At 37.4% G+C, this 24,658-nt stretch overlaps 1 protein-coding gene across 1 annotated transcript; it reads left to right on the forward strand.

Moving 5' to 3' along the window:
* The first annotated feature begins 1,713 nt into the window (after window positions 1-1,713).
* Window positions 1,714-23,792, forward strand: LOC122992002 (activin receptor type-1C). Its single transcript, XM_044365520.1, has 9 exons — window positions 1,714-2,368; window positions 12,523-12,753; window positions 16,645-16,887; window positions 17,126-17,356; window positions 17,466-17,633; window positions 18,304-18,460; window positions 19,266-19,390; window positions 19,690-19,820; window positions 21,168-23,792. Exons 1-9 carry the CDS (start codon window positions 2,299-2,301, stop codon window positions 21,291-21,293), a joined length of 1,482 nt encoding a protein of 493 aa, XP_044221455.1. The 5' UTR covers window positions 1,714-2,298; the 3' UTR covers window positions 21,294-23,792.
* Window positions 23,793-24,658: the final 866 nt, after the last annotated feature.

Consider the following 24,658-nt stretch of genomic DNA (forward strand, 5'->3'; position numbering starts at 1 on the left):
CAGCCACAGTGCACAGAGGACGGACTCCACCAACCTGAATCCAAACCTTGTTTTCCTTGAGGTTCTATACTTGGTTTGTTTATTTGATATGTACATTAGAACTGAGAGGCAGAAACAGTAAGCTGTTTCCCCCTCTTCCAGAAAGGCTGTAATCAATACATTTTTATGAATTGGGTGATTAATGAGAACTAGGAACCAACAGTTGCCAGTGCTTTATTTATTGGGTCATTCTCTGCTGCACTGACTAGATACAGTATGTTGTCACATTCACTCATGGGTAACAACACATTTAAAAAATGAAAACCTAAATGTAGAAAGCCCTACAAATGGTCTACAATGTACTAATAGAAATCTGTTATTCGAAGTCAGCCTTGAGTGATATTGATTTTTAACTGGCTAAAATGACATATAAAACCGACATTCACTGTATCTGTACAAGATAAAACTTTTCTATGGCTTACCATTTAACCTTCTAACCATCACAAGTGGTACAGTGGAAGCAGGCGTTACATTTATGGTATTTGCAGAAGCCATAATAGAGCTGACGTTCCTTGATTCAGTAGTCATCAACAACTGTCTCACTATTTTTCTGCCTTGACTTTACTGTCAGTACATAGAACCTTACTTTTTATGCCTCTATATTGTGCACGTAATCTTAGGCATCAAGTTCAGTTCACTCATTCTCGCTCCCTGGTGACATTGGCACCTGTTGTTGCTAAGGAGCACTGATCACACATGGCCTGCTGTAAATAACCTTTTTATGCAGGTGAGTCGAGCTGAAACTCCGCAGAGCTTTGGATGTACAGCAGAGTGATTCAGTATTCATCTGAGAGTTCTTGCTCTTTGCTTGGTTGGACAGGATGTTAGCAGTGGTATCTGTCGAGCCTGGTTTCTTCAATTTTGCTGACCTGAGCTCTGTTCACATCCAGGGAGAAGAATTACAATGGCCACAGGGGTGCAAGATAGGCCGCTTTCAAGGCTGGATTATCAACTAGGCAAAGTGGGCAACTGCCAGTCCCTCAGGAGCCACAAATGGCTCATGTTGACTGCTTGTGAATCTGTGTTTTGTAATTTGATTGCAAGTACATTATCAACAAAGGTGGGTCCTTCATTATTACCTGATCCTGAGGATCTGTCTCGTACAGGGGCCCTGTGTCAAAATCCAGATTTTTAGATCAATAATTATTTTAGTTTGTATTGCGTTCATGTGATGCATTTTCCTAAATAATGTTCTGTGAAGTAAAATAACCTCAAACATATTAATACACAAAACCAGCATAGGAGCACTGGTTAGTCTTTGCATTAGAGCTGCAAAGACTAGAGCTGCAGTGATTAGTAGATCAACAGAAAATTAATATTTTGATCATCAATTAATCATTTTAGACATTGATACCTAAAAATGCCAAACATTCGAGAAGTTAATGCTTTTTCAAATGTGAGGATTTGAAGCTTTTCTTTGTTGTACATGATGGTAAACTCAATTTCTTTGGATTTTGAACTGATCCAACAAAACAACATTTGAAGACTAATAAAATAATAAAACTAATAAAATTATAAAATTTTTCAGTATTTTCTGATATTTTATAGACTTAACGATTAATTGGTTAATTGAAGAAATCATTGTCAGGTTAATTGATAATGAAATACATATGCATATGATACAGCTGCCATGTGTAGTCTGCTGCTTAATGAGCCTAACAGAATCAGACTAACCCAGCTATAGCTACAGTCTCTTGGAAACGCATGAATGTTCCTATAGATCATTTATTGGCCAAGATGTGTGTATACAGGGAGGTGGAAAAGAGTCAGTGCATCTTCCAAAAACTCAGTAGTATTTATGTCAACCTTGGGACTGTGTATGTGTCTGCTGTGCTCAGGAGGGAGTTCATAATCTCCTTGTACCTAATTTTGTGTGTAATGTGGTTTTGTGTTTTTCTCTATAGCAAGAATTCAGTAAACAAGTGACTGACACCCTCAGAGAAGTGAGCAGACAGGAGGGGGTGTTTCACTGGACCTGCAGCAGTTAAATGGATGTGCATCAGACACTTTCTCTCTGGCTCTCATTCACATGTCTTTATCAGAGGTCTGCAGCGCTAATCCTCTTAAATTCTAGTCAACAGAGGCGGAGCGAACCTCTCGTTGCGTTTCACAGTTTTTCCTCCCGTTCGTCTGCTGCGTGAGGCGTTTGTGCGGGTTGCATGGCCGAGTAGACTTCGCCGCGATGTGTAGCGTTGCGTTTTTTGTAGAGTAGCTGCGTAAAAACGGTGCGTCGGAGAGGGAGCAGATGCGGCTCTTGCCATGACTTGTCCCAGGAAGCAGAGCTTTCAAGCGGCGTTGATCTTCCTGTCCATCGCCCAGCTGACTGCAGGTACAGTAGGCAGCTCCCACTCACTCAGTTTGCATTATGTTGATTAAATATATCCATCTGGTGAATTACACTTTACCGTTGTGTGACTGAAGGTTTCACATGAGTTATTTAACTGTCCACCACATAGGCTACAACGCAGGTTTGCTAATAATTAGTTGATTCAGTTGACTTTAAATTGCCCATATTGTATTCTGAGAAAGCTCCGTGATCTGTTATGTGACCAAACACCATGACTTAAGTTTATGTGACTTTGAAATATTTTATATATATACAAGTTTAATCTTGTATTGTACTTTTAAAAACTACATATAATTACATTTCCATTAGGCTTATGTACCTTAAAGCTCTGAATGGAAATAGGCTATCTGTTATCTAAGAATGTAAATTGCTGCTTTCAACAAACAAACTGAGAGATTTTTATGTTTGTTCATTTACATTCCAAAGATTTTAGTTGTGCTTTTCAGGAAATGTTTCATATCTAATTTGTTAACCTGTCAAATATTTACATACTGCTTTCTTAAGTATGATGAAGTTTTCCCCAGTCATGTTGCATCTGATATGATCAAATACATCATAATTGAGTTGCCAGTAGTTGCTGACAAACATCAGTAGTCACTCACCTGTTAGACCAGAAGTGCAAGTAAGTACAGCATATATAAAGAGGAATGTCTGCACTCAGTGCTGTCTGTCTTCCACCTACTTTGTCCTGGTGTTACCCTGATGAATGGGTGTGTGACTGAAAGCTTAGTTTAAGACAACACAGGGTGCACTGTGATGACCCTTTTCCTTTCTTATTGTCTGATAATGGTTCAGTCTTAGTATAAGTATTAGCTTTAACTTTGACCCTTTCCAGACTGAAACATGATGACTGGATGTGCCTGTTTGGCCCCAAGGACGGCTCTGTCAGTCAACAGGCATTTCTTGTTTTATCAGCCTCCAATTTAATGTGCACTTTCCCTTGTAAGATGTAATTGAACACACAAATTCAGCTAATCAGCAGAGTGCTTTTTCTCTGAGATGTGCTCATTCCAGGTAACAGGTTGTATAATGCATATTGATAATACAGTTTTCAAATGAACAATATTCTAGGTACATGCAGTGTAGAGCTGCAGCTAGTCAATTAATCATTTTGTTGACAACTATTAAATTAATTGGCAACTATTTTGATGATCAATTAATTGTTTTGAGTCATTTTTTAAGAGGAACATTTCAAATTTCTCTGATTCCAGCCTTTCAAATGTGAATGTTTTCCAGTTTTTTTAGTCTTTTATGACAGTAAACTGAATATCTTTGGGTTGTGCACTGCCAGTCGGGACAGAACAAGACTTTATATTTTGCATCTTGGGCTTTGGGAATCAGTGATCAGTGATTTTTCACCATTTTCTTTTTTTTCCAACATTTTTTCATTTCTGAGGGGTGTACAATAATCAGTAATCACCATTGGGTGAACATACAAACATAACAGTATACTGAGTATCCTCATGTCCCCCATCTCTTCCCTCTACCCCCATATGCCCAAGTAAACAAAACAAAACAAAACAAAGTAAAACAAAACAAAGAAAGAAAGTATACTTAAGTATATTTTCTGAAACCTTTTTACCACTTAATATGCCTTAGTATCCCTTTTATCTATTCAGAAAGTAATCTAAAGCTGTGTTAAATTGAAACCACTCAAGTTGTACTTAGTGTGTTCAAAGTTGAAATTATACTATTGATGTGTTCTTGGTTACTTTTACCTACCAAAATAGTACACTTTTAACAAATTTACTAAAGTACAACCTAAGTTTCCTAAACATCTCAGGTGTGTTCTTAAGTATACTTAGATTACACTTACAGCACATCAATGACCACCACACTATACATGTACTAAAGTACCAAAAATACGTTGCAAGTATACCGTCAGAAAAGCACATATGTGTAGAGATATACTTTGAACACACTTAATTTACCAACAATATACTTTCAACTCTAGAAAAGTTTTCTAAGCAAGAAAATAACAGGAACCAGAGGTCTTGAAAAATATAACCACAGTTATGTTTTTCTAGAGTTAATCTCTCTAAAGGTAAAAATTCTGATATTTGGTCCAGGAACAGCTTAAAAGTAGGAGGAGATTCATTTTTCCCAACATAGAAGTATGTATTTCCTAGCAAAGTATATTATAGTAATTAATACTCTGCATTTTTTTTATCTAATTGAAAATCTGGCATGTCATTTAATAAATAGAAACAATGGTTGAAATCCAATTTTCAAAACTGATTTAGTGAAGGAGTGAATTAAATTCCAGAAACTTTTCAACAGATCACATTGACAGAGCAGATACACACATGTTCCTTCTACATCTTGGACAGTTTGGTGAATTATCTTTGGAAATTTTATGCTTCTTTATAGGAGTGACATAGAATTTATGGATGAACTTAAAGTTATCTTCCTTGATTTTGTTACTTGTAAATGAGAAATGTATTCTTCCACAAATGATTAGCCAGGTATTTTCATCTAAAACCATTTAGATCTTTTCCCCAAATCTTTAATAGAGTTGGGAAAGATGAATGATCTCCTTTAGATAGAATATCATAAAATTATCTAATTTTACCTTTAATTGTAATTAAGGACATTAATATATCCTCTACTTCAGATAATCCAAATCTCAATTTATTTTCTTTTTGAATGGTGAAGTGAACAGACAACATTCTGAATATGTAGATATTCAAAATCTGTGTTAGGAATGCCATATTCTGTTCTTAAATTAATGAATGATTTTAACTACATGTTTTATGAAACAAATCTTTAAATTGTTTTATACCCAAGTTTGTGCATTTGCATATGTTGATTGATTATAAGTGTTTGTTCAGATCTGGCTGGCTTCCATCTGAACCCCCCACTGAGTCCTGTCTCCCCAACAACCATGACACTAAATTTCTTAATAGGGCTGACCAAAAGTAATACTGGAGATTGGGGAGACCAGGACCCCCATGGGCTCTGACTTCCTGTGGGTCATTAAACTAATCCTTGTTTTTTATTGCATGAGATGCATTTTGAAATATGTTTGTTCAGAGATTTTAAAAAATGATAAATAACATGGTAACACCTGAAAAAGAAAATTAAATCTTCAGAGAACATTCATTCTTATAACATTTATTCTTCCTAACAGATAATGGTAGAGTGGACCATTTACGCAAATCACAAATCAATTTGATCTTATCTATGAGAGGAGTTTAGTTTTCTTTTAGCAGATCATCTAAATGCGGTGTAATATTTATTCCCAAGTATTTAAAACCCCCTGGTATCCAGTGAAAAAGACAAGACATATTTCTGTTGGTGTCATATGTAAGAGGCAAGCACTAGATTTCTTAAAATTGATCTTATATCCTGAATATCTTCCAATTTGTACTATATAAATATGAATTTTCTAGATGTGTTATGTATAGAATTATGTAATTTGCATATATGGAAATTTGTGTTTGTTATCATTAATCTTCAGTCCTCTAATGTTTGTATTGTTTCATACACGACACCAATGGTTTGATCACCATCGCAAAAAGCAAAGGTGACAATGGACACCCTTGACTTGTCCCTCTAGTTAAAGAAATTAAGTCACCATTTCACCGTTTTCTGACATTTATGGACCAAACAACTAATCAAGTAATAGAGAAAATAATTGTTAGATCAATCGATAATGAAAATAATCTTTAGTTGCAGCCCTAATACAGTGCTGGGATGTATTCTGTGTCTGCATATAATAGTTTCAATTGCAATATGATGCTTAAGTGGGACCTTTCATACTATTTATCAATTCTTACTGAAGACCTCTGTAGTAAAAAGGTTCAGCAAAAGTACAAGCCTCTCAGCACTATACTACTCTAAATTCTACTGCTCTAAATCTAAGAATCTGCTTGGCCTCAAGTTGACTACCCTTTGTTTGTTTGTTTGATTTCGACCACACTACAGCACTGAGACTGCTTTTGTTAAGGTCTTCAATGACATCCACTTAAACACAGACAGTGGCAGAATTTCAGTCTTGGTATTACTGGATCTCAGTGCTGAATTCGACACAGTTGACCACAATATATTACCAGACCTACTGGAAAACTGGGTGGGACTTTCTGGCACAGTATTAAATTGGTTTGACTCCTACTCAAAGGACAGGCACTACTTTATGTCTATAGGTAATGGCACATCTAAGTGGACAAAAGTGACATGCGGAAATCCCCAAGGCTTCACTCTAGAGCCTCTTCTATTCAACATCTACATGCTTCCACTGGCTCAGATTATGAAAAACAACAAAATATGTTACCATAATTATGTAGACAACACACAAATTTACATAAACATATCACCAGGGGACTATGGTCCAATACAAGCACTGAGTAAGTGCATTGAACAAATCAACAAGTGGTTGTGCCAGAATTTTCTTCAATTAAACAAAGACAAAACTGAAGTAATTGTCTTTGGAGCCAAAGAAGAATGATTCAAAGTCAGCACTCAGCTTCAATTGGTAATGTTAAAACCACAAACCAAGCCAGAAATCTTGGTGTAGTCATGGACTCAGACCTGAATTTCAGCAACCACATTACAAAGTCAGCCTAACATCACCTTAAGAATATATCAAGGATTAAAGGACTTACTTGAAAAACTTGTCCATGCATTTATCTTCAGTAGACTTGACTACCGTAATAGTGTTTTCACAGGTCTCCCTAAAAAATCGATCAGACAGCTGCAGCTGATTCAGAACTCTGCTGCTAAAGTCCTCACTGAGACCAAAAAAGTAGATCACATCACTCCAGTTCTGAGGTCTTTACACTGGTTTCCTGTCTGTTAAATAATTGATTTCCATATATTGCTGAATAGCACTGAATAGTTTAGGGCCAAAATAAATTTCTGATCTTCTGCTACATTATGAACTACCCAGACCTCTCAGGTCGTCTGGGACAAGTCTGCTTTCTGTTCCCAGAGTGAAAACTAAACATGGAGAAACAGTGTGTAGTTTTTCCCAGAAAACTGCAGGTCTGCTGCAACCCTCAGTTCTTTTAAATCAAGACTTTTCTGTTTGCTGCTGCCTTTTATTAAAAAAGTACTCATTAACTATTAATTTCTTACACTGCACTGCACTTTTATTCTTGTATTTTATACCTATTTTATTTTATTTTAGCTTATTTTTATTTTCTATTCTCTTAGCTCTTTAATGACTTGTATTTAAATGTCCTTTTGTGGTGTGTTTCTTTTGCACTTTGTCTCGATGCTTTTAATGTTTTATGTAAAGCACTTTGAATTGACTTGTTGCTGAAATGTGCTATATAAATACACTTGCTTTGCCTCTGTTTGATACTCATTTTGAGTCAAATTGGTCCACTTTCATTGCAAGACTTAAGACTTAATGCATAGCTTTGTTGACAAAGGAAATGACTCCTGGTGATAATTTCTGGTTTTGGTTTGCACAGATTTAACACAAGGCTAGCCACTGAGTGCAGATTTCACCTGACTTCTTCTCTCGAGAGTCTTCTGCTCACAATATTTTCAATCTTGTTCATAAGGAAGAGAAATCTGTTTCTGTTGTGTTGGTTCATGAAAATATGCATAGGTGCAAAACGTTTGATTCCATGTAAAGGGACACACCAGATTGGACACTTGTTGAACCTCACATTGTCATACTGGACAACATGCGGTTCAGTCAGACTGTAGGGCAGGCTTCAGGAAAAGCTCTAATCCTGTCCAAGAATATCAAAGATCTACCTCTGCCATACTCACCATTCCTCAAGGCAAGTGAGGATTTATTTTCAGCATGGCAATAGAAACCATGTCAGGTCACACTCACTGAGGCAATTGACCTGTGATGACATCACTGCAGAAAGATGCCAAGGTTGAATTTGTCAGTCAAAGATGTTTTATTCAAGGTGTCTCATCAGGGAAAATATTACAGTAAATGTGATGTGACGGAAAATGCAGTTGACAGCAAGATATGGAGCAGTAAACACACTGCCTAGTAATAGTTTGTGAATTTGATTTCATTTTTCTTACCACCATTAAGTGACTTTGTAGACACCATTATGTGATTATGCTGATTTTAATGTTTTGATGACATGACACCACTTTGAGCATTCACTTGCTGTTCTGCAAACTCAACAGTTGGGTTATAGCACCTATTCCAAAAGAAAGGGGCCTTTTGTCACTGGCAAAGCATCCAAACAATACAAAAACTCTGTAATAATATATTATTTCCCTGTCGCAATATATGATTTAAGAAAATATTCAATATTTATACCAGTATTCAGTGGGTCATTTGGTTTCTTAAAAAGCTTAAAAAATTAACATTGTTATACCTCAGTTACAGAGCAATATATTCAAACTTCATTTAATACTTGTCCTTGAAGAAGTTGTTGCCAAGCAACTCCTGTGTAAGCTGTAAAAGATTATTCTTTTTCTGAAATTCTAGTCAGGTGTCCCTTGAACTTGCGTATTGATAAAGGGTCTTATTTTACAACTAGGAGTCCTCCTAAATGGAGCTAAAAGATCCTAAGCTAAAAGTTTCCTTTTTAAGCTGGTCAGAAAAACCTTATTTTTAGTAAGGAATGGAGAGAACACTTGAACTAAGAGAAGGGGCGAGGTGGACCCTGTTGCTATGGGTGACATCATGTTTCATCAATAAACCAATTCACTATGTCTACAGCGATGGCTGACAGGTGACTGGTCTGTGTCAGTGAATGTAAAAGAAAACATTCATCAATACACAGGAGCGTGACCGGGAATAAAGATACTGTAGATTGATTGGTTTAATTTCAAATATATCATATTTTATAAGCTGTGTGATATCCTTTATACATGAATCAAAGTAAAATTTACTTATCAAGTAGATTGTTTCTGGCATCAAACACCACCTGCGTATTAATACTGTGATATTTTGTTTTCCGGTTGACTAAACTAATCTTTAAGGATGCTTTTGAAAATAATGCTGTAAATGGTTTTTACTTATCAGTTACTTTTATACAGCATAATGCAATAAACAGAAAAAAACCTAAATGAAATCAATATTTTGTGTGACCACGCTTTGCCTTTAAAACAGTCCCAATTCCCCTCAATACACCTGCACACAGTTTTTCAAGGTACATGGTTGGTTGTTCCTGAATCTTGGAGAACTTTCCACAGTTCTGTGGATTCAGGCGTCTCAGCTGCTTTTGTGTCCTCATGTAATCCCAGACTGACTGGATGATGTTGAGATCAGGGCTCTGTGGGGGCCATATGATCTGTTGCAAGACTCCTTGTTCTTCTTGTCCCTGAAGATGGTTCTTTATGACTCTGGCTGTATGTTTGGGGTCATTGTCATGCTGCAGAATAAATTTAGGGCCCATTAGATGCCTCTGTGTTAGTATTGCATTATGGAAAAGAATCTAAACATCTAAAGTACCTAAAACTGTTTCACAATACTGTATAAAGTTTGGACACTCCTTCCTGTTCCCTTGAATGAGAAAGTGTGTCTTTTGACTGGTACTGTATATATTTCAATTGCTGATTATTTACTTAACGAATTGTTGAACAAACTGGCTCTAAAAAGCACATATTTTCTTTGATGAATAATTCTGACACAAGGCTGAAATATTCCAAGTTCATCAGCACTGTAAACTACATTTTTCCAGGGTCAAAGTAGTGCAGAGTTGGGTAAACTCTCTGGGATTATTGGATTGTTTATTTGTTGTTGAGCTGATTGGACCCTTATTAACTCGCCCACCATCAAAATATGCTTTTAAAAGTTTATAATCATTATATTCTTACAAAATGCTGACACTGTGAGGTGCATTACATGCAAAAGCTGACTTACTGTAGGAGTCCTCTGGACTACCTCTCACCCCACTCAAATTTAAGAGCTTGTTTTAGGAGTTTTACTTTCAGCCTTTGGATGTTTTGTGAATACTCCCTCATTCCAATAAAATATTGCACTTTTTGCCATCTCGGTGCTTTAAATACTCACTGGTGCACCAAATGTCTATTGATCCATGGCTGAAAAAGTTACCAAAAATGCACTGTTTATTCCTTTTTGAATAATGTTTGCTAAAAAACTACAGTGTCCAGCTGCTGTAGGAAATTACCTGTGACCTGTTTTTATATCTTTAGTAGAAACAAATGTGCTTGGGGGCAGAATGCCACAAACAAACTCAGTTGGGGAGGTCAGAAAGTAATGAATGATCCAACTGAGTTTTTGTCAATACTTGCAATACTTACTATTTCAGAAATTTCCTATTAAATAGGAAAGTTTCAACTGTCTTCCCTGTCCAAGTGTGTGTCATAATCTGGCCCACTCCTTTGCAGTATGCTCCAGGGATCAATCTTTGGTCCCACTCTCTCCTCTTTTTTAATTATTCTCCTTGGATTTAATTCATTTTTGTTAATTGCCACATTGATGACGGCTCTGTACTTACTGGTTTGCAAATCAACTCTCAAGGACTACACATCCTACCACTGAACCCATCCATTGGATAATGAACATTAAATACAAACAACAATTACGAAAGTAAGAGTCACTTGTGATCACAGCATGAACTTTGACCATCATCTCAAGAAAGTGTCCTAATGTTGTTTCCCTTCAGTTGTGAAATGTACCGTGTCCAATGTCAGTTCTTGTCTATCAACATCTGCAGAATGTTTACTCCTGCGTTTTTTCCTTCTTGGAAAGACTATTGCAATAGAATACATGTGCAGTAGAGATGATTTTTACTTATCAGTTACTTTTATACAGCATAATGCAATAAACAGAAAAAAACCTAAATGAAATCAATATTTTGTGTGACCACAAGGCTACAAGGGGTCAAAAATGCCACAGCTGCACTTTTAACAAAATACTCACACAGTTCATTAACAACTCTTACTGTAGATTTTCTACAGTGGTTGTCTGTAGGGTTCAAGATGACTGCTTAGGTTCTCTGACCACAGTATGTTTAAATGTTTCACAAATTCAGGCTGAAATCACAGAGAGTTTGTGGCTTTTGAGTTCCCTCTGTAAAAACATTGAAATTGGACAGATGGTCAAGAGTTCAAGTTTTTCATACATTCATTTTTATCATAAACACTCTGTATGTTTCTGTCTTTTTTCCTGTATTATTTTTATTCCTATCTATCCTGTGACTCAAAGTGTATGGCAACATATAATATATATGAATATGTAGGAAATTGGCAGAAACAGGCTTCATGTTTAGTGGTACAGAACGCTCTGACAGGTGTCAAAGGTCAACTGCATCCAGACTTTCTATTTTCATGTCAACCAGGTTGATTTGAGACATCCACATCTTTAGAAATTATTATAAAGCAATTTTCACCTGTTTGTTGGTACATGACAAAATATGATGTTTAAAGAAAGGGTGATGTGAAACTGGCAGCAATAAACCTGTGAAGAGGTGACATGCTGTCACAAGATGCTTTGCATCAGCCGTGAATTTTCCTGACAAAAATGATTTTCGCTGATGAGTGTTACTGGCATGCCAACCATTAATTGCACACAGGACATGAGTTTCAGACAGCAGCCACAGTTTCTATTGGAATTTATATAAACTAAAAAACACAACATGAAACATGAAGTTTTTTGTTCTGAACTGCATGAGATTATGAAGAGATTATGATTTAATATTAATGGTCAAAATTTGAAAAATGCTTCAAATGATCAGAGTTACTGTTATGTCAATGAAGTTTATGAATACAACTGTATTATATCATTAATACCTGAATACTGTGTAGATGTTGCTTATATTAGTATGGCTATTTTAGTTTTTTTTAAAATGATGCTACCGTGTCTGTTAAAATTGTTTAATCAAAATCAAATATTCTCATCATTTATCTCCGGATTTTTCCAATGAGTGGGAAGTGCAGCCTAGCTTATCAATCACTCACAGTCTTATCAAACAAAGCATGACAGCAGCTCCAAGTAGAACACAAGATTATCTGGGTGTTAAACTAAGAGGCATTACTCTGGTTCCTCCACCTCCAGGCATTTAAGAGCATGGACCTCCTTACATAACAGCAGCATTCTGCTCCTAAAGAGTTCAAGACTACTGGCCATGAAAGTCTGTGAATGATACATGTCTAGTGTTACAAATAAATTAAATACTTTGTGTTGTGCTGGAAAGTGTCTGTGGAAAAAATTATCTAACCATCTTGAGTAATGCGTTGTGTTGCAGGTCTGAAATGTGTGTGCCAGCTGTGCGCCAACCACACCTGTGAGACGGCAGCAGACGGCGCCTGCTGGAACTCTGTGATGTTGATCGATGGGAAAGAAGAGGCGGTCAAGTCTTGCCTGTCGCCCTCCGAGATGAAGGGCCAGGTTTTCTGCTACAGCTCCCCCAATGTCTCCAAGAGGAACTGCTGCTTCACTGACTTCTGCAACAACAAGACTCTGCACTTAGATCCAGGTACAGTCAGTATGATTAATATGGTGTTATCTCAAAATGGCTTAAAGATATGGTGCTGCTTGAACTAAACCATATATCTAAATGGCTTAAGATGAATAAACTTTCACTTAATCTTAACTTATTTCATTTTATTTTGGCCTAACTCATATAAAAGAAATCTATAAATGTTTAAATGGAGAATGTACTTTTGGAGAGTGGCACTTCCATGTGATTCCTTTGAGTAATTATAGGTAAGTCGAGCTGGAAATCACATATTAATATGAAACAAACCACATTAGAATAGAAACAAACATAGGGATTATTGGCAAAACAATTTACAATTTCATTTAGCAGACGCTTTTATCCAAAGCGACGTACATCTGAGAGCTGATAGAACACAAGCAGGGATCTAGTTAGGAGAGAACAACATGAGTAAGTGCCAGAAAGCTAAGTTTGAGTCAGATAGGAAACAAGATACTTATATTATTTCAGCAGTACATTATAAATATATTTTCCATTATTTACTCTCCTATAAGTTATTGCAATAACGCTTGGGCGAGTATACACCCTTCAAAATTGCAAAAGATTATAGAAAAGATTATTCTGTGTAGAATACAGGAGCCACACAGATTCCCTTTCTGTAAGGTCTGCCAAAGGTCTGCCAATCTCAATGTTTTCCAAATGAACAAACTCCAGGTTGTGCAGTTCATTTAGCACTATTTCAGTAACACTCTGCCTTCTGTCTTAAAGGATTATTTAATCATACTTAGCATCATTCACAACCATGAAACCAGGAACAGTCATCACCTTCAACTTGCACTTTCAAGAACTGCAAACACCCAATTTAGAATTTCTAATAGAGGTCCTAAAATCAGGAATTAAATTTCTAGTAATTTTGTAAACTTATACCCAAAGATTAAAGAAATTATGTTAAAAAAAAATCCTCATTGTCAACTCTTAATACTCTTCTATTTTGAATAATATTGTAGATTTTGGTTGAGTGCCAGAATACTGATTGTAGTTGTTTTGCTCCTGGAATATGATGTTGTGATTTAGTGGAACATGCACATGCAGACACCTGTTATAATTTGATCTAACTTTTATGTTCTATTTGATATTGTGTGAACAAGCAAACAAGAAAATGAATATTACCTTGGCAAATATTAACTGGTTGTTGTTTTAGTTCAGTTTTGGTTTAAGGTATTTTTACTTAATTCAATAAAGCTGATTTTTTTTCCCACAGTAGGAAAGACAAACCAAGTTACATAAAAAAGCATTAAAAAGAAGTAAATGGATTCCTCTGCTCAGTAGTTACAATATGCAGTCAACAGCAACACTAGCCCAATCACTGTGGGATTTCCCACTCATTCTGGCCCCGGCTAGACGAGGTGGATGCTGATCCTACTAGATCCTGTGACATAACAAAGCTGGCAGAGGCCATGGGACGACGGTTAGTGATCCTCCCCTCCCTCCCCTGATTTATAAATACTTTGTCAGGCATGTAGTCCTAGTGCAAGTTAAAAGCCTCTCACTGGGTCTGCTTGGTGGAAGTTGGCCTTAAAGCTGAGGGGGATTACTTACACCTGTGGATATACAACTCAATGGAAAATGCTGAGAGGTCAGACAGAGGTTGCAAATAGAAAAATAGTTCTTGTTTTACTGCAATAAATAAACTAAAACATAACAGTTTTTCCTTCTGACATTTCCAGTATGAGTGCAATAAAATGTAAAATGTAAAATGGACAATTCATGAAGTAAATCAGATTGGCAAAAGCTCCCCATTAATCAGTTTTTGTCACTTGGTAGAAACATATGAAGCTGAAAATTACACACAGTTGACATATTATGGCTTTGTAAAGTAGATATGGTAGCAACACTGCCTACATGTCAACATGTCCAATAGACTCTGAGCAACATTAGCATTCATTTAGAGTTTCTGACCACACGATGAATTAGTACAATATTCACTCTCCTTTATAGCTCTGTTTTTGTCTCCACAAACACCTGCGGTAAATATATCTGTTTCTTTAGCCGCTGAACGCTCCGCTATGTTCATCAGCTGGCCACTAACTGTGTCTGCCTGCTGTTTGGTGCTGGGCAGGGAGCATACAGTGGGTTTATCAGTGCTTTTTAGCTGAAAACATCTGCTTGCTGCTGCTGGGAAAAGGGGTTGATGAGAACGGTGAGAGTGAACCAAATCAGTAGAGTCGCAGGTCAGAAAACTTAAACAACAGAACAGAAATGCTCTTTAAAGTTGAGGGGAACTGCAGAGTCAGAACTTCAGTATGTGCATTTTAGACAAGTAAAACCCACGTTTCCTGCTCCTGCATTTTTATGCTTTTGTAAATGTTTACTCCTGGTCGCAGTGTGAAATAACCACTGTTGACTGTTGATACAGCACCCTGAGGCTGTTATGGTATTGACTGTGAATGAGGACAACCAGAATCAATCTGTTCCATTGTTCCACTAAACATCAGCATGTGAGCTCATCCATGTGTTGTTTCAGACTTTATGTTTATCAGTGCTCTTGCCGTGACTTCTATAAAGGTGCTTGGACAGTGATACGGTGCAGTTAGAGGTAGTAGGTAGAGGTTTTGTGTTTTTTGTTGTACCTTTCACACTTTGACAGGGATATCTTCTTCTAAGTCTAATTTCCGAACATTTTTTTCAGCCTTTGCGTCAAAAAATTCAAACAGATCATTTGACAAAAAGCTGAAAGGTAACATGCATGTTTGCCGAGAAACAGTCTTGCCACTGGAGCAGAGGAGAGTAATGTCTTGTTTTGCACCATATCTGCTGGGCTCCAGTTGGACACACAGCTGGATATGTTTTTAGGTAAAAGGCTAAAGATGTCTTAGGAAACTGTGGTCTAGTTCAAGATGTGTTGCTTTGCACATTGGGCCATCTGCAGATGTTGCATGTTTTGGTGAGGACATTTCTTACTTTAGGGATTTGAGAGGATCAAAAGGGTAAAGAAACATGGAAAACTTTATTGTGTAAAAATGTTACTACTAATAGATAGGTTCTGATTTTTTTAAGCCTGGATGATTATGAGTAATTGGTCTCTGCAATCATTCAGCCAAAGCTTGTATGAGGTTTCATCACTCCCCAAACCTACCCTTTGCAAGTGCTTTAATGCCATTACAGTGTTCTCGGTGCAACATTTGTCAGCATGTGTGGAAATTCCACATTATCACGGTGCCCACCAGCTCTGCCACTTTTGTTTGTGTCCAGGTCTCTTCTATCCGCCCACAGACAAAATGAAGGTCAGTGATAGAAATGCCAGGTTATATTGTTTTGCCAAACCCACAATTTAAGTCACACATTGTCTCACACAAAGTGCCTGTTTTTGCTCAGTGCATGTTGATGGAGTGGCATTTTCATTTTAACTGTTGGAAGAAGATTCTGTCTCTGTTTCTCTTCATTACTCTTGATCAATGACATTTATGGAGCAGTGAGGAAAATTTCTGGCGCCTTGAATGTAAAACACATTTGTTGGCAGACATAAATTTGCATCTGCCAATTGTACAATTTCCAGTTCCCTAAGTTTTAATATTGTCAACTGGCTGATGTCTTCATTCTTGTTGAGCTTGTGTGGTGGCAGGAAAGTGTTTTTCTGCAACTCAGTACATCAGACGAGGCTGCCTTCATGTTTCAGCAGTACGTATACACCAGTGACAATGTAAATCATCTACATGAGAAGACCATCTCAGTCCATTGCCATGTTTGGCCACCAGAGGGTGCTCAGTGTCAATGCTGTAAATATAGTTGCAAATGTCCTCTCATTCAACTGACTTTTTGTCCTAAGAATTGAATAAGCAATTTGGTAAACAGTAATGTGCTAAAAATATTAACTGGTGATTTTACATTGTCATGTTGTATATGTGTGTGTGTGTGTGTGTGTGTTAACAGAAAGGCCTTTGGAAGATCCTGGCTGGAGTAGGCTGCAGCTGTCTGTGGTGATCCTCGTGCCCTCTTGCCTGCTGTGTATGGGGATTGTACTGGGTGTGTTTGTTGTGCAGGGCCAACGCTGTGCCTACAGCAGAGCCCACAAGCAGGACCCAGAGGAGCCCTTGGATGACCAGATGCTCATGTCACCTGACAAATGTCTCAAAGATCTTATCTATGACATGAGCACCTCGGGCTCAGGATCAGGTAAGCCGATTTAGTTGACATGATGATTCATGATGACGATTATTCGCTGTTCCATTTATTCTGAGTTACTCCACTGCACTTCAATGAACTGAAGCAAGTAAATTCAGAAACTCTTCAGGCTTTATTGTTGTGTGATTTAAAAATAGCACTCCTCCATCTGTGATTTGCAGAAACAGAAACCAAACATGTTGTCCGCTGCTCATGCTCCGCCTGGTGGAAATCTCTGTTTGTCTTGCAGGGCTGCCATTGCTGGTCCAACGAACCATAGCTCGAACCATTGTCCTGCAGGAGACCATTGGTAAGGGTCGATTTGGAGAGGTGTGGCGGGGCAGGTGGCGAGGAGAGGATGTTGCTGTAAAGATCTTCTCCTCCAGGGACGAGAGGTCCTGGTTCCGAGAAGCAGAGATTTATCAGACGATCATGCTCAGACATGAAAACATCCTGGGCTTCATTGCTGCTGATAATAAAGGTGCCAGAACCTTTTGGATATATAATTCTTCTTCTATAGGTATAATATTGAGTACATGTTATAATTGTAAGACAACTGTTTCAGCTGTACTGTTTGCTGTGTGCTGCAGATAATGGCTCATGGACTCAGCTGTGGTTGGTGTCAGAGTACCATGAGCATGGCTCCCTGTTTGACTACCTGAACAGGTACACAGTCTCTCTGGAGGGCATGGTCATTCTCGCTTTGTCCATAGCCAGTGGACTGGCACATCTCCACATGGAAATCATTGGCACGCAAGGTAAGGCTGTATTATTGAACTAACACAAATACCTCATATTGCGGGATTCAAAGGATGCACAATAAACCCATCATATACTAAAATCTCAATGGACATAACAGGAGAATTGTCTCAACCCAGATTCCTACACTAATGATCAGTCTGTATATCCTCAAAACAGTAGTTGATAGCCTTTAATTTATGGCTGCAACTAATTATTTCTATTATCATTTAACTTTTCTATTACTTTTTTGATAATTCATTGTTGAGTCTGTGAAATGTCAAAAAATGTTCTAAAAAGATTTCTTCAGAAGTCTTGTTTTGTCTGATCAACACTCCAAAAGCTGCAACCCCTCACATTGGAGAAGCTGGAATCAGCAAATATTTGGTATTTTTGCGTGATAAATGATGTAACTGATTGTGAAATTTTTTGTGATTCATTTTCTGTTGGCTGACTTATTATTATTAGTCAGCTTATCGTTTCAACATTACCGTCATAAACAGGAAATCAGAAATCATCTATTTCAGTGATAGTTTATCAGTGATTATATTATGGTTAGATGCATGTCAGAGTTCTATGAAACACTGGTGCATTTTTTTGCACTCATCACTAAAAGATCAAAAATATTTTGTCAAATATAAAGCACATTTTTTGGGCCTTTAACGTTATGTGTGTCCTGCTTGGTTCTAGGGAAGCCTGCCATCGCTCACAGAGACCTGAAGTCTAAAAATGTCCTGGTGAAGAAGAGCGGCACGGCAGTCATCGCAGATTTGGGTTTGGCTGTGAAGCACGACTCCACCACAAACACTATAGACATACCGTCTAACCACAGAGTGGGGACCAAGAGGTAGGATTTACGTCAAAGTGCAGCACATAATAAACAAACAAGAAAGTCCACCTGACAGGAACTGAAACTGGCAGTGACTGCAAACGTCTTCCAGTGTATTTGATGTGTTAGATTTCCCCCTGAGTTTACATGATAATCAGGAAGTTATGTTTTAAGAAACTAAAAGCTTGAAACAACTTGGAGTGAGCTTCCTAGACACTGTTTTCATGTTAAGCCCTTAACCAAGAACACACTGTGCCAAGCCAATTCAGTCCCTTTAGGGATTCCTAAAATAATGTGCTGTGTTTGTTAACAGAGTAATGTTTTTTCTGGGTGTGCACACAGCGAAATAGTGTGTTAAGGTTTGTTGAGAATAATTCTGGACAAAAGTCATGACACGTTAAGTTATTTTGCATGAGAATTTAAAGAGGATTGATGCAGGAATGATACAACTAGAACACTTAAACCCTGTACGTACAGGATTAAAAGATTTTAGACTTTGGCATCTTCTAGTGTTTCTATCAAAAGCTCACAAGATTCAAACTGTGTAGCATATAATATCCCTTAGACTGGTATCATCATCAGATGTAAGCCAGAAATCATCAGTGAATGCTTTTAGTTCTGCTTTTAGAGGAGAAGTTTTTGTTCCTAACAATAACAAAGCAACAAGTTCCCAGAAAAGTAACGTTTGACTCTCTGCAGTCTGTTCACGTTCAGATTAATGAACTGAGCTTGTTTTTTCAGTAGTTGCTCTAGATTAGGAAAATATTCCAAGAAGCGCAGGGCTTTTTGTTCTAATAGGCCTTAATCATTTTGTCCTCTGCAGGTACATGGCCCCAGAAATCCTGGATGAGACAATCAATATGAACAGCTTTGAGTCATTCAAGCGGGCAGATATCTACTCGCTAGGCCTGGTGTTGTGGGAACTGGCCCGAAGATGCTCTATTAGAGGTAACTTAAATGATGCGCACACATGCAAAACATACAGACAATCATTTATTGATATTTAAAAAAAATATTTAATACAGAAGTCATCTGCAAAACTGCTCTGTGTCATTAATGGTACATACATGAGCACTGATGAATCTGTTATCATACCAATAACAGCCAAGCGTTGTTTTGTGTGCTGTGTCAGCCTACACTATTTCAGGGTGGTTTATATCCTTGTTTCTCAGTACTCTGAACATTATCAGTCTTGTGCATCATTAAAAGCATGATAAACAAAATGCCTGTCTTTGTCTTTTTCACAGGACTTCATGAAGATTACCAGCTGCCTTACTACGACCTGGTGCCTTCAGATCCGTCCATCGAAGACATGAAGAAAGTGGTGTGTGATCAGAAACTGAGACCCAACATTCCTAACCAGTGGCAGAGCTGTGAGGTGAGATGGGAAGGTCTCAGTATGTCTGATGTATCATCACCGTGTAAAGCAACTGATGCTATAATGCTAACTTATCACTAATGTGTGTAAAGTCAGATACAAAAGAAAATCAGACATAACATGCCATATGCTTAAAGGATCATTTTATTTAGATTTTTATCAGTACTTTTATCACCCTAGTTTGTGCTGAACTGAACAAAACAAATTAAACTTACTAATGAACTGGAAACAGAAACAGCCATTTGAACTGTGATGTGGTCTGTTAGCTTAGGAAAAAATTAACTACATGATAACAATCTTTGAACTTTACTGAGTGAAATGATTCGATTCAGCAGTGATTCATAATTTCCATCTCTATTCTGTAGTTTTAGGCATCCTTTAGTTCTGATACTACCCACGGTAATCGGATGTGTGAGTATTTGATTTGGTAACTTTGAGACATTAAGTCCAATGAGGCAAGAAACATGAACAGTCAGATGAGGCTATAAACAAATGATTAGTTTGATTATCTAAACCACTTTAATTGGAGGTAAAAACAGAAAATGATCACACCTGAAATGTAGATAATAATCCCTCATTGCATTGGAGAACTGTGAAATCTGTGCAAAAAATTGCATTTAGAAAACGTGCAATGTTTCTGTGTGAAACAGAAAGTATCAACATTTTTCTTGGACTCAGCACCTGGAAATGAAAGATATGCATGAAAGATCACCCTGAAGTTTGTTTAAAGCTTATTTGATTGTCTGACTGCTTGTGTTTCTTGCCCTACCGTACGTTATTTTAGCATTTATTATTTAACATTCCCAGATCTTAGCAATTAATTTGATCAATCCAATGTTATTCTTACAGATTGAAATTATGGCCAAAATTACAAAAATACTATCCAAATTGTATGAAACCAGAGTTTGTTTTTAAAGCTTACAAACAGTAAGTTTAGGATGGAAGAGGTCAAATCTTCACAGTTATGATAACACAGGAAGGACGACACTTTCCCTACATCGACCCCACAGTCTCATTGGTTGGTTGTGTTTCTACTCATTTCAAGCCATGTACAGGAAAAAATTCTGGCTACCTTTGTTTCTGATATTTTGATGCATAACACTGGTCATTTTGTCCTCCATATAAAATCTTAATCCAAAAACTTCACATTAACTGCACAAAACAAAGAGAGAGACTAAGTTGCTCATTTTTTAAAAAACTGTCAGCGGGAGATTCAGTGTACATATAACTGAATCTCTTGGTATTTATGTTCAAGGTGAGAAGCTGCAACTTAAGTCTGCTGTCTAAATTTGGTGACACACGCTTTTATATAAATGATATGTTTGGGTCTCTTTGTTGACACACCAGGCTCTGCGTGTGATGGGCAAACTGATGAGAGAGTGCTGGTACGCCAACCCCGCTGCTCGACTCACTGCTCTGCGGGTCAAGAAAACCGTGGCTCAGCTGTCCGTCATCAAGGACGTCAAAGATTAGTTTGATTTGTCGCCCTGCAGATCAGCATTGGTGCAAAAAGACGAACTGGGAGCAAACAAGGGAGAAACTGCCTCTCTAACTGCCTGAGGCGGCCCTCTTCAGGAAACGACCACAACGTTAACAGTCAGAGCGCTTATTCAGGTTGTTGTCGGTGCCAAAGTATTGTAGGAGGTGTCTGTGGCAGCTTTACACATAGACACCGATAATGTATGTTGGTTATTTGAACCAAACATCTGAACTTTTGGTAGGAAGAGCCATATCGAATGAAACATGTTTTATTTTGCTACCTCGGACATTTAAGTGCCCAAAACATAAAAGTTGCACATTGTGATGTTTTTGTGCCATATCATGTAGCAAACACAGTATTGTAGTGTGCTGACTGACAATCACAAAGGATACTGGATAAGATACCCTAACCGGTTTTTAAATGACTCACATACAGACTGTACCTGATCATTTGTACTTCAAAGTGTTTTAAGTGCTTTTGCATAGTTATTACTGTACTATTGTAGATAAATGGTTTGATGAAAGCTCTGTGAATCGAAAGGTTACTCCACATTTAACAGGTGTACAGCTGTGCATTTCCTAGTGGAAGAGATCCTTAAGCTACATATATCTTAGTGGATTTTTACTGTGATCAGCTTCTGATTATTGATTTTTAGCAACGCAGCATGGCTCTATATGACAGGTGGTCCACTGGTTGGTTGATCTGTTGGTCCAAATGCCTCGACAAGTATTTGATTTTAAGATCAAGACTCTTGGAACAGACATTCATGTTCCCCTGAGGATCAGTCTGAATCCAGTTGATGCTAATGAGAGCTAAACCTGACAAGATGAGTTAAATTATTACAGCAAACCATTTTGATTTAGGTAACAGCTCTACTTTTTTCTGGCACTACCATCAGGCCAAATGTTGAATATTTTGACTGAACAGTGGTGAAAAATGCAAATCTGTCTACATATTTTTACAGCCTCATGGGATCGGTAGACACAGACGTTTTAGTCTTGTTCTTTATGTGAAGAGAAGTAAAGCTATGAACTACTGTAAATTTTGCACATTTAAAGCTTTCAGTAGCTGCTTTCTGACAGTTGAATGCTAGCTTGTTAACAATCAAAAGCTCATCCATGAATGTAAAAATATTTGTTTTATTTTGCTTGAATATATTTATTCAAACTGGAACTGGAATCATATTACAAATTCTACAACCTAAACTACCCCAAGCAAACATCAGTAAAACAACACATTCAGTTTCACTATTGTTAACATTGGGTCAAGGTGCTGTTTGTGTTTTTATAAACAGGGAAATTTAGCAAATCATGTATTACATCTTTATACAAATATATAAAGATAAACAATACACCGAACAGAGAAGAAGAAGCATAGAAGCAAATGTAGGACAATAGCATATTGTGCATTGGTAGCAAATCATCAGGAAGAGAGTACAGATTTTAGATGATGGGTGCAGATATGACGACCAATGACTGTCAGACAAGGGAAAGCCCACATTGCTACATCTGTCTCCCATGTGGACTTGTATTCACCCACATGAATGCAGATGTGCCTGTGTGTGCATGTGTATGTGTTTCATATCATGTAAAATGATTGTGTAATTTCATTGTAGTGTTTGTGAAACTGGTGCTGTGGAGAAAACTTTCCCCTGTTTCATATCCATTGCTTTTTAATTCATGTCTAGCTGTATATTTTCAGTTAATGTTTACTTTTTTTTTTTTTAGTTGCTAAGGCAAGTGACATATTTCCATATAGCTTACTTGTATCAGTGTAGGTATCCCCCTGTTATGAAGGTTTCAGGATTACTGGATGATACATGTAGCATCAGCAGTGTTGCCTCTTGAAGATAAGCTAATGTACAGGAGCCTGTTGCTATCCCGGCAATATATCAGTTCATGTGCAAATGTTCATGTTTTTTTTGTCAGTGAAATGATTAGATGTCCTCAATCATTTAATCATTTGACTTTATGTTGCAAAGAGTACAGATAGGAAATATTTAAAATGCAGTATTAAAGCGTCGAGCTCTGCCTGTGTCCATTGAAAAAAAAAAACCCTACAATATATATTTTTTTATCTGAAGTTGAATCTATGCTGACCAAGATTATATTTTGTCCATTGTGTCATATCTGCTTCTCCAAGAATCAGACAGGTGACCCAGAGACAAATGGAGAGTGATTGTTAAAGAATATAAAAAGACTTATCAGTCACTCCAGAGAGGAGTGATCACCATGTGCAATTTCTGTCTGTATTTTATGACATAACTGAATATTCACAAATGTGATATTGCTTTCTTAAAACAAGATCCATTTTTGATTTTTAAACCCTCTACTTACTTAGATCTATACATCTGATTTATGTAAAACTGTTTTCTGTGGTTGCTCAGATGTGGATGTAATACCATTGCATCATATCTTTTCTTTTGCACTATTTATTCTGTATAGAAATACTGTAAGTGATATCAGTGGGTCAATAAACAGTTTTTTTATGGAGTGGACTGTTTTAATTTCTTTGATTTAAGATAAATTGTTTGTGCTTTAGTATAAAATATGTCACATTACTACTACTTGGGTTTCGAAAACACTGATTGTGCAGAGCGGTGCATATTACCATATGCAGATCAGCATTTCCTGGTAAAAACCAAAGTGAAAAACGGGTCATTTTATCTCTTGTCACACATTTAGCTTAACTGACATGACTCATCTCCGCTGTCTCTTGTGCCATTCTATTATCTTACACTGTTCGTGATATGGATATGACCGTTAGACCGCAGAGACAGACGTATAACTCTGAGGCCATCAGCACTTTGTAGATGAGTCAGCACCTCAAGATTGTGCTGTGAATTGCCTTAATGTTTACTGTCATTCAAGACAAGCTCACACGGGAGATTTTAGGAACCATTTTGAAAATTTCCCCTCATCTTAATTTGAGCTTTTTGACAATTCAAGACTTTATCAGAGATCCTCACATATTACAGAAGCAATGATGAGAGTGCGTCCATATGCTCTTTCTGTTGTTTTTCCTTCTTTTATCAAGCAGCAGGCGAGTGCATGGGCTGCTACTAGTAATGAGAACAAAACTGATGCTTTTAATGCTTGAAAAATGGGGAATGTGGATTTGTAATGTCCTGGTGAAATGGGACATCTGAGTTCCAGACAGTCTCGTGGTCGCTTGGCCAACAGTTCTGCTGAGGGTCAGTGGGGCAGAGAAGGATTGCTGTGAGGCAATCTGCTAGTTAAGGAGTCTTTTAACTGGGTTCATATACTGTAGATCTAAGTAAAATGACCCTCTGATTTCCTGGTCACACCAGAGTGTAAAAGCCTTTGTGCAGATTAAACAAAGTACGATTTGAAAGCAT

Source organism: Thunnus albacares, chromosome 11 (assembly GCF_914725855.1).
Source record: "Thunnus albacares chromosome 11, fThuAlb1.1, whole genome shotgun sequence".
NCBI classification, from domain to species: Eukaryota; Metazoa; Chordata; class Actinopteri; order Scombriformes; family Scombridae; genus Thunnus; species Thunnus albacares.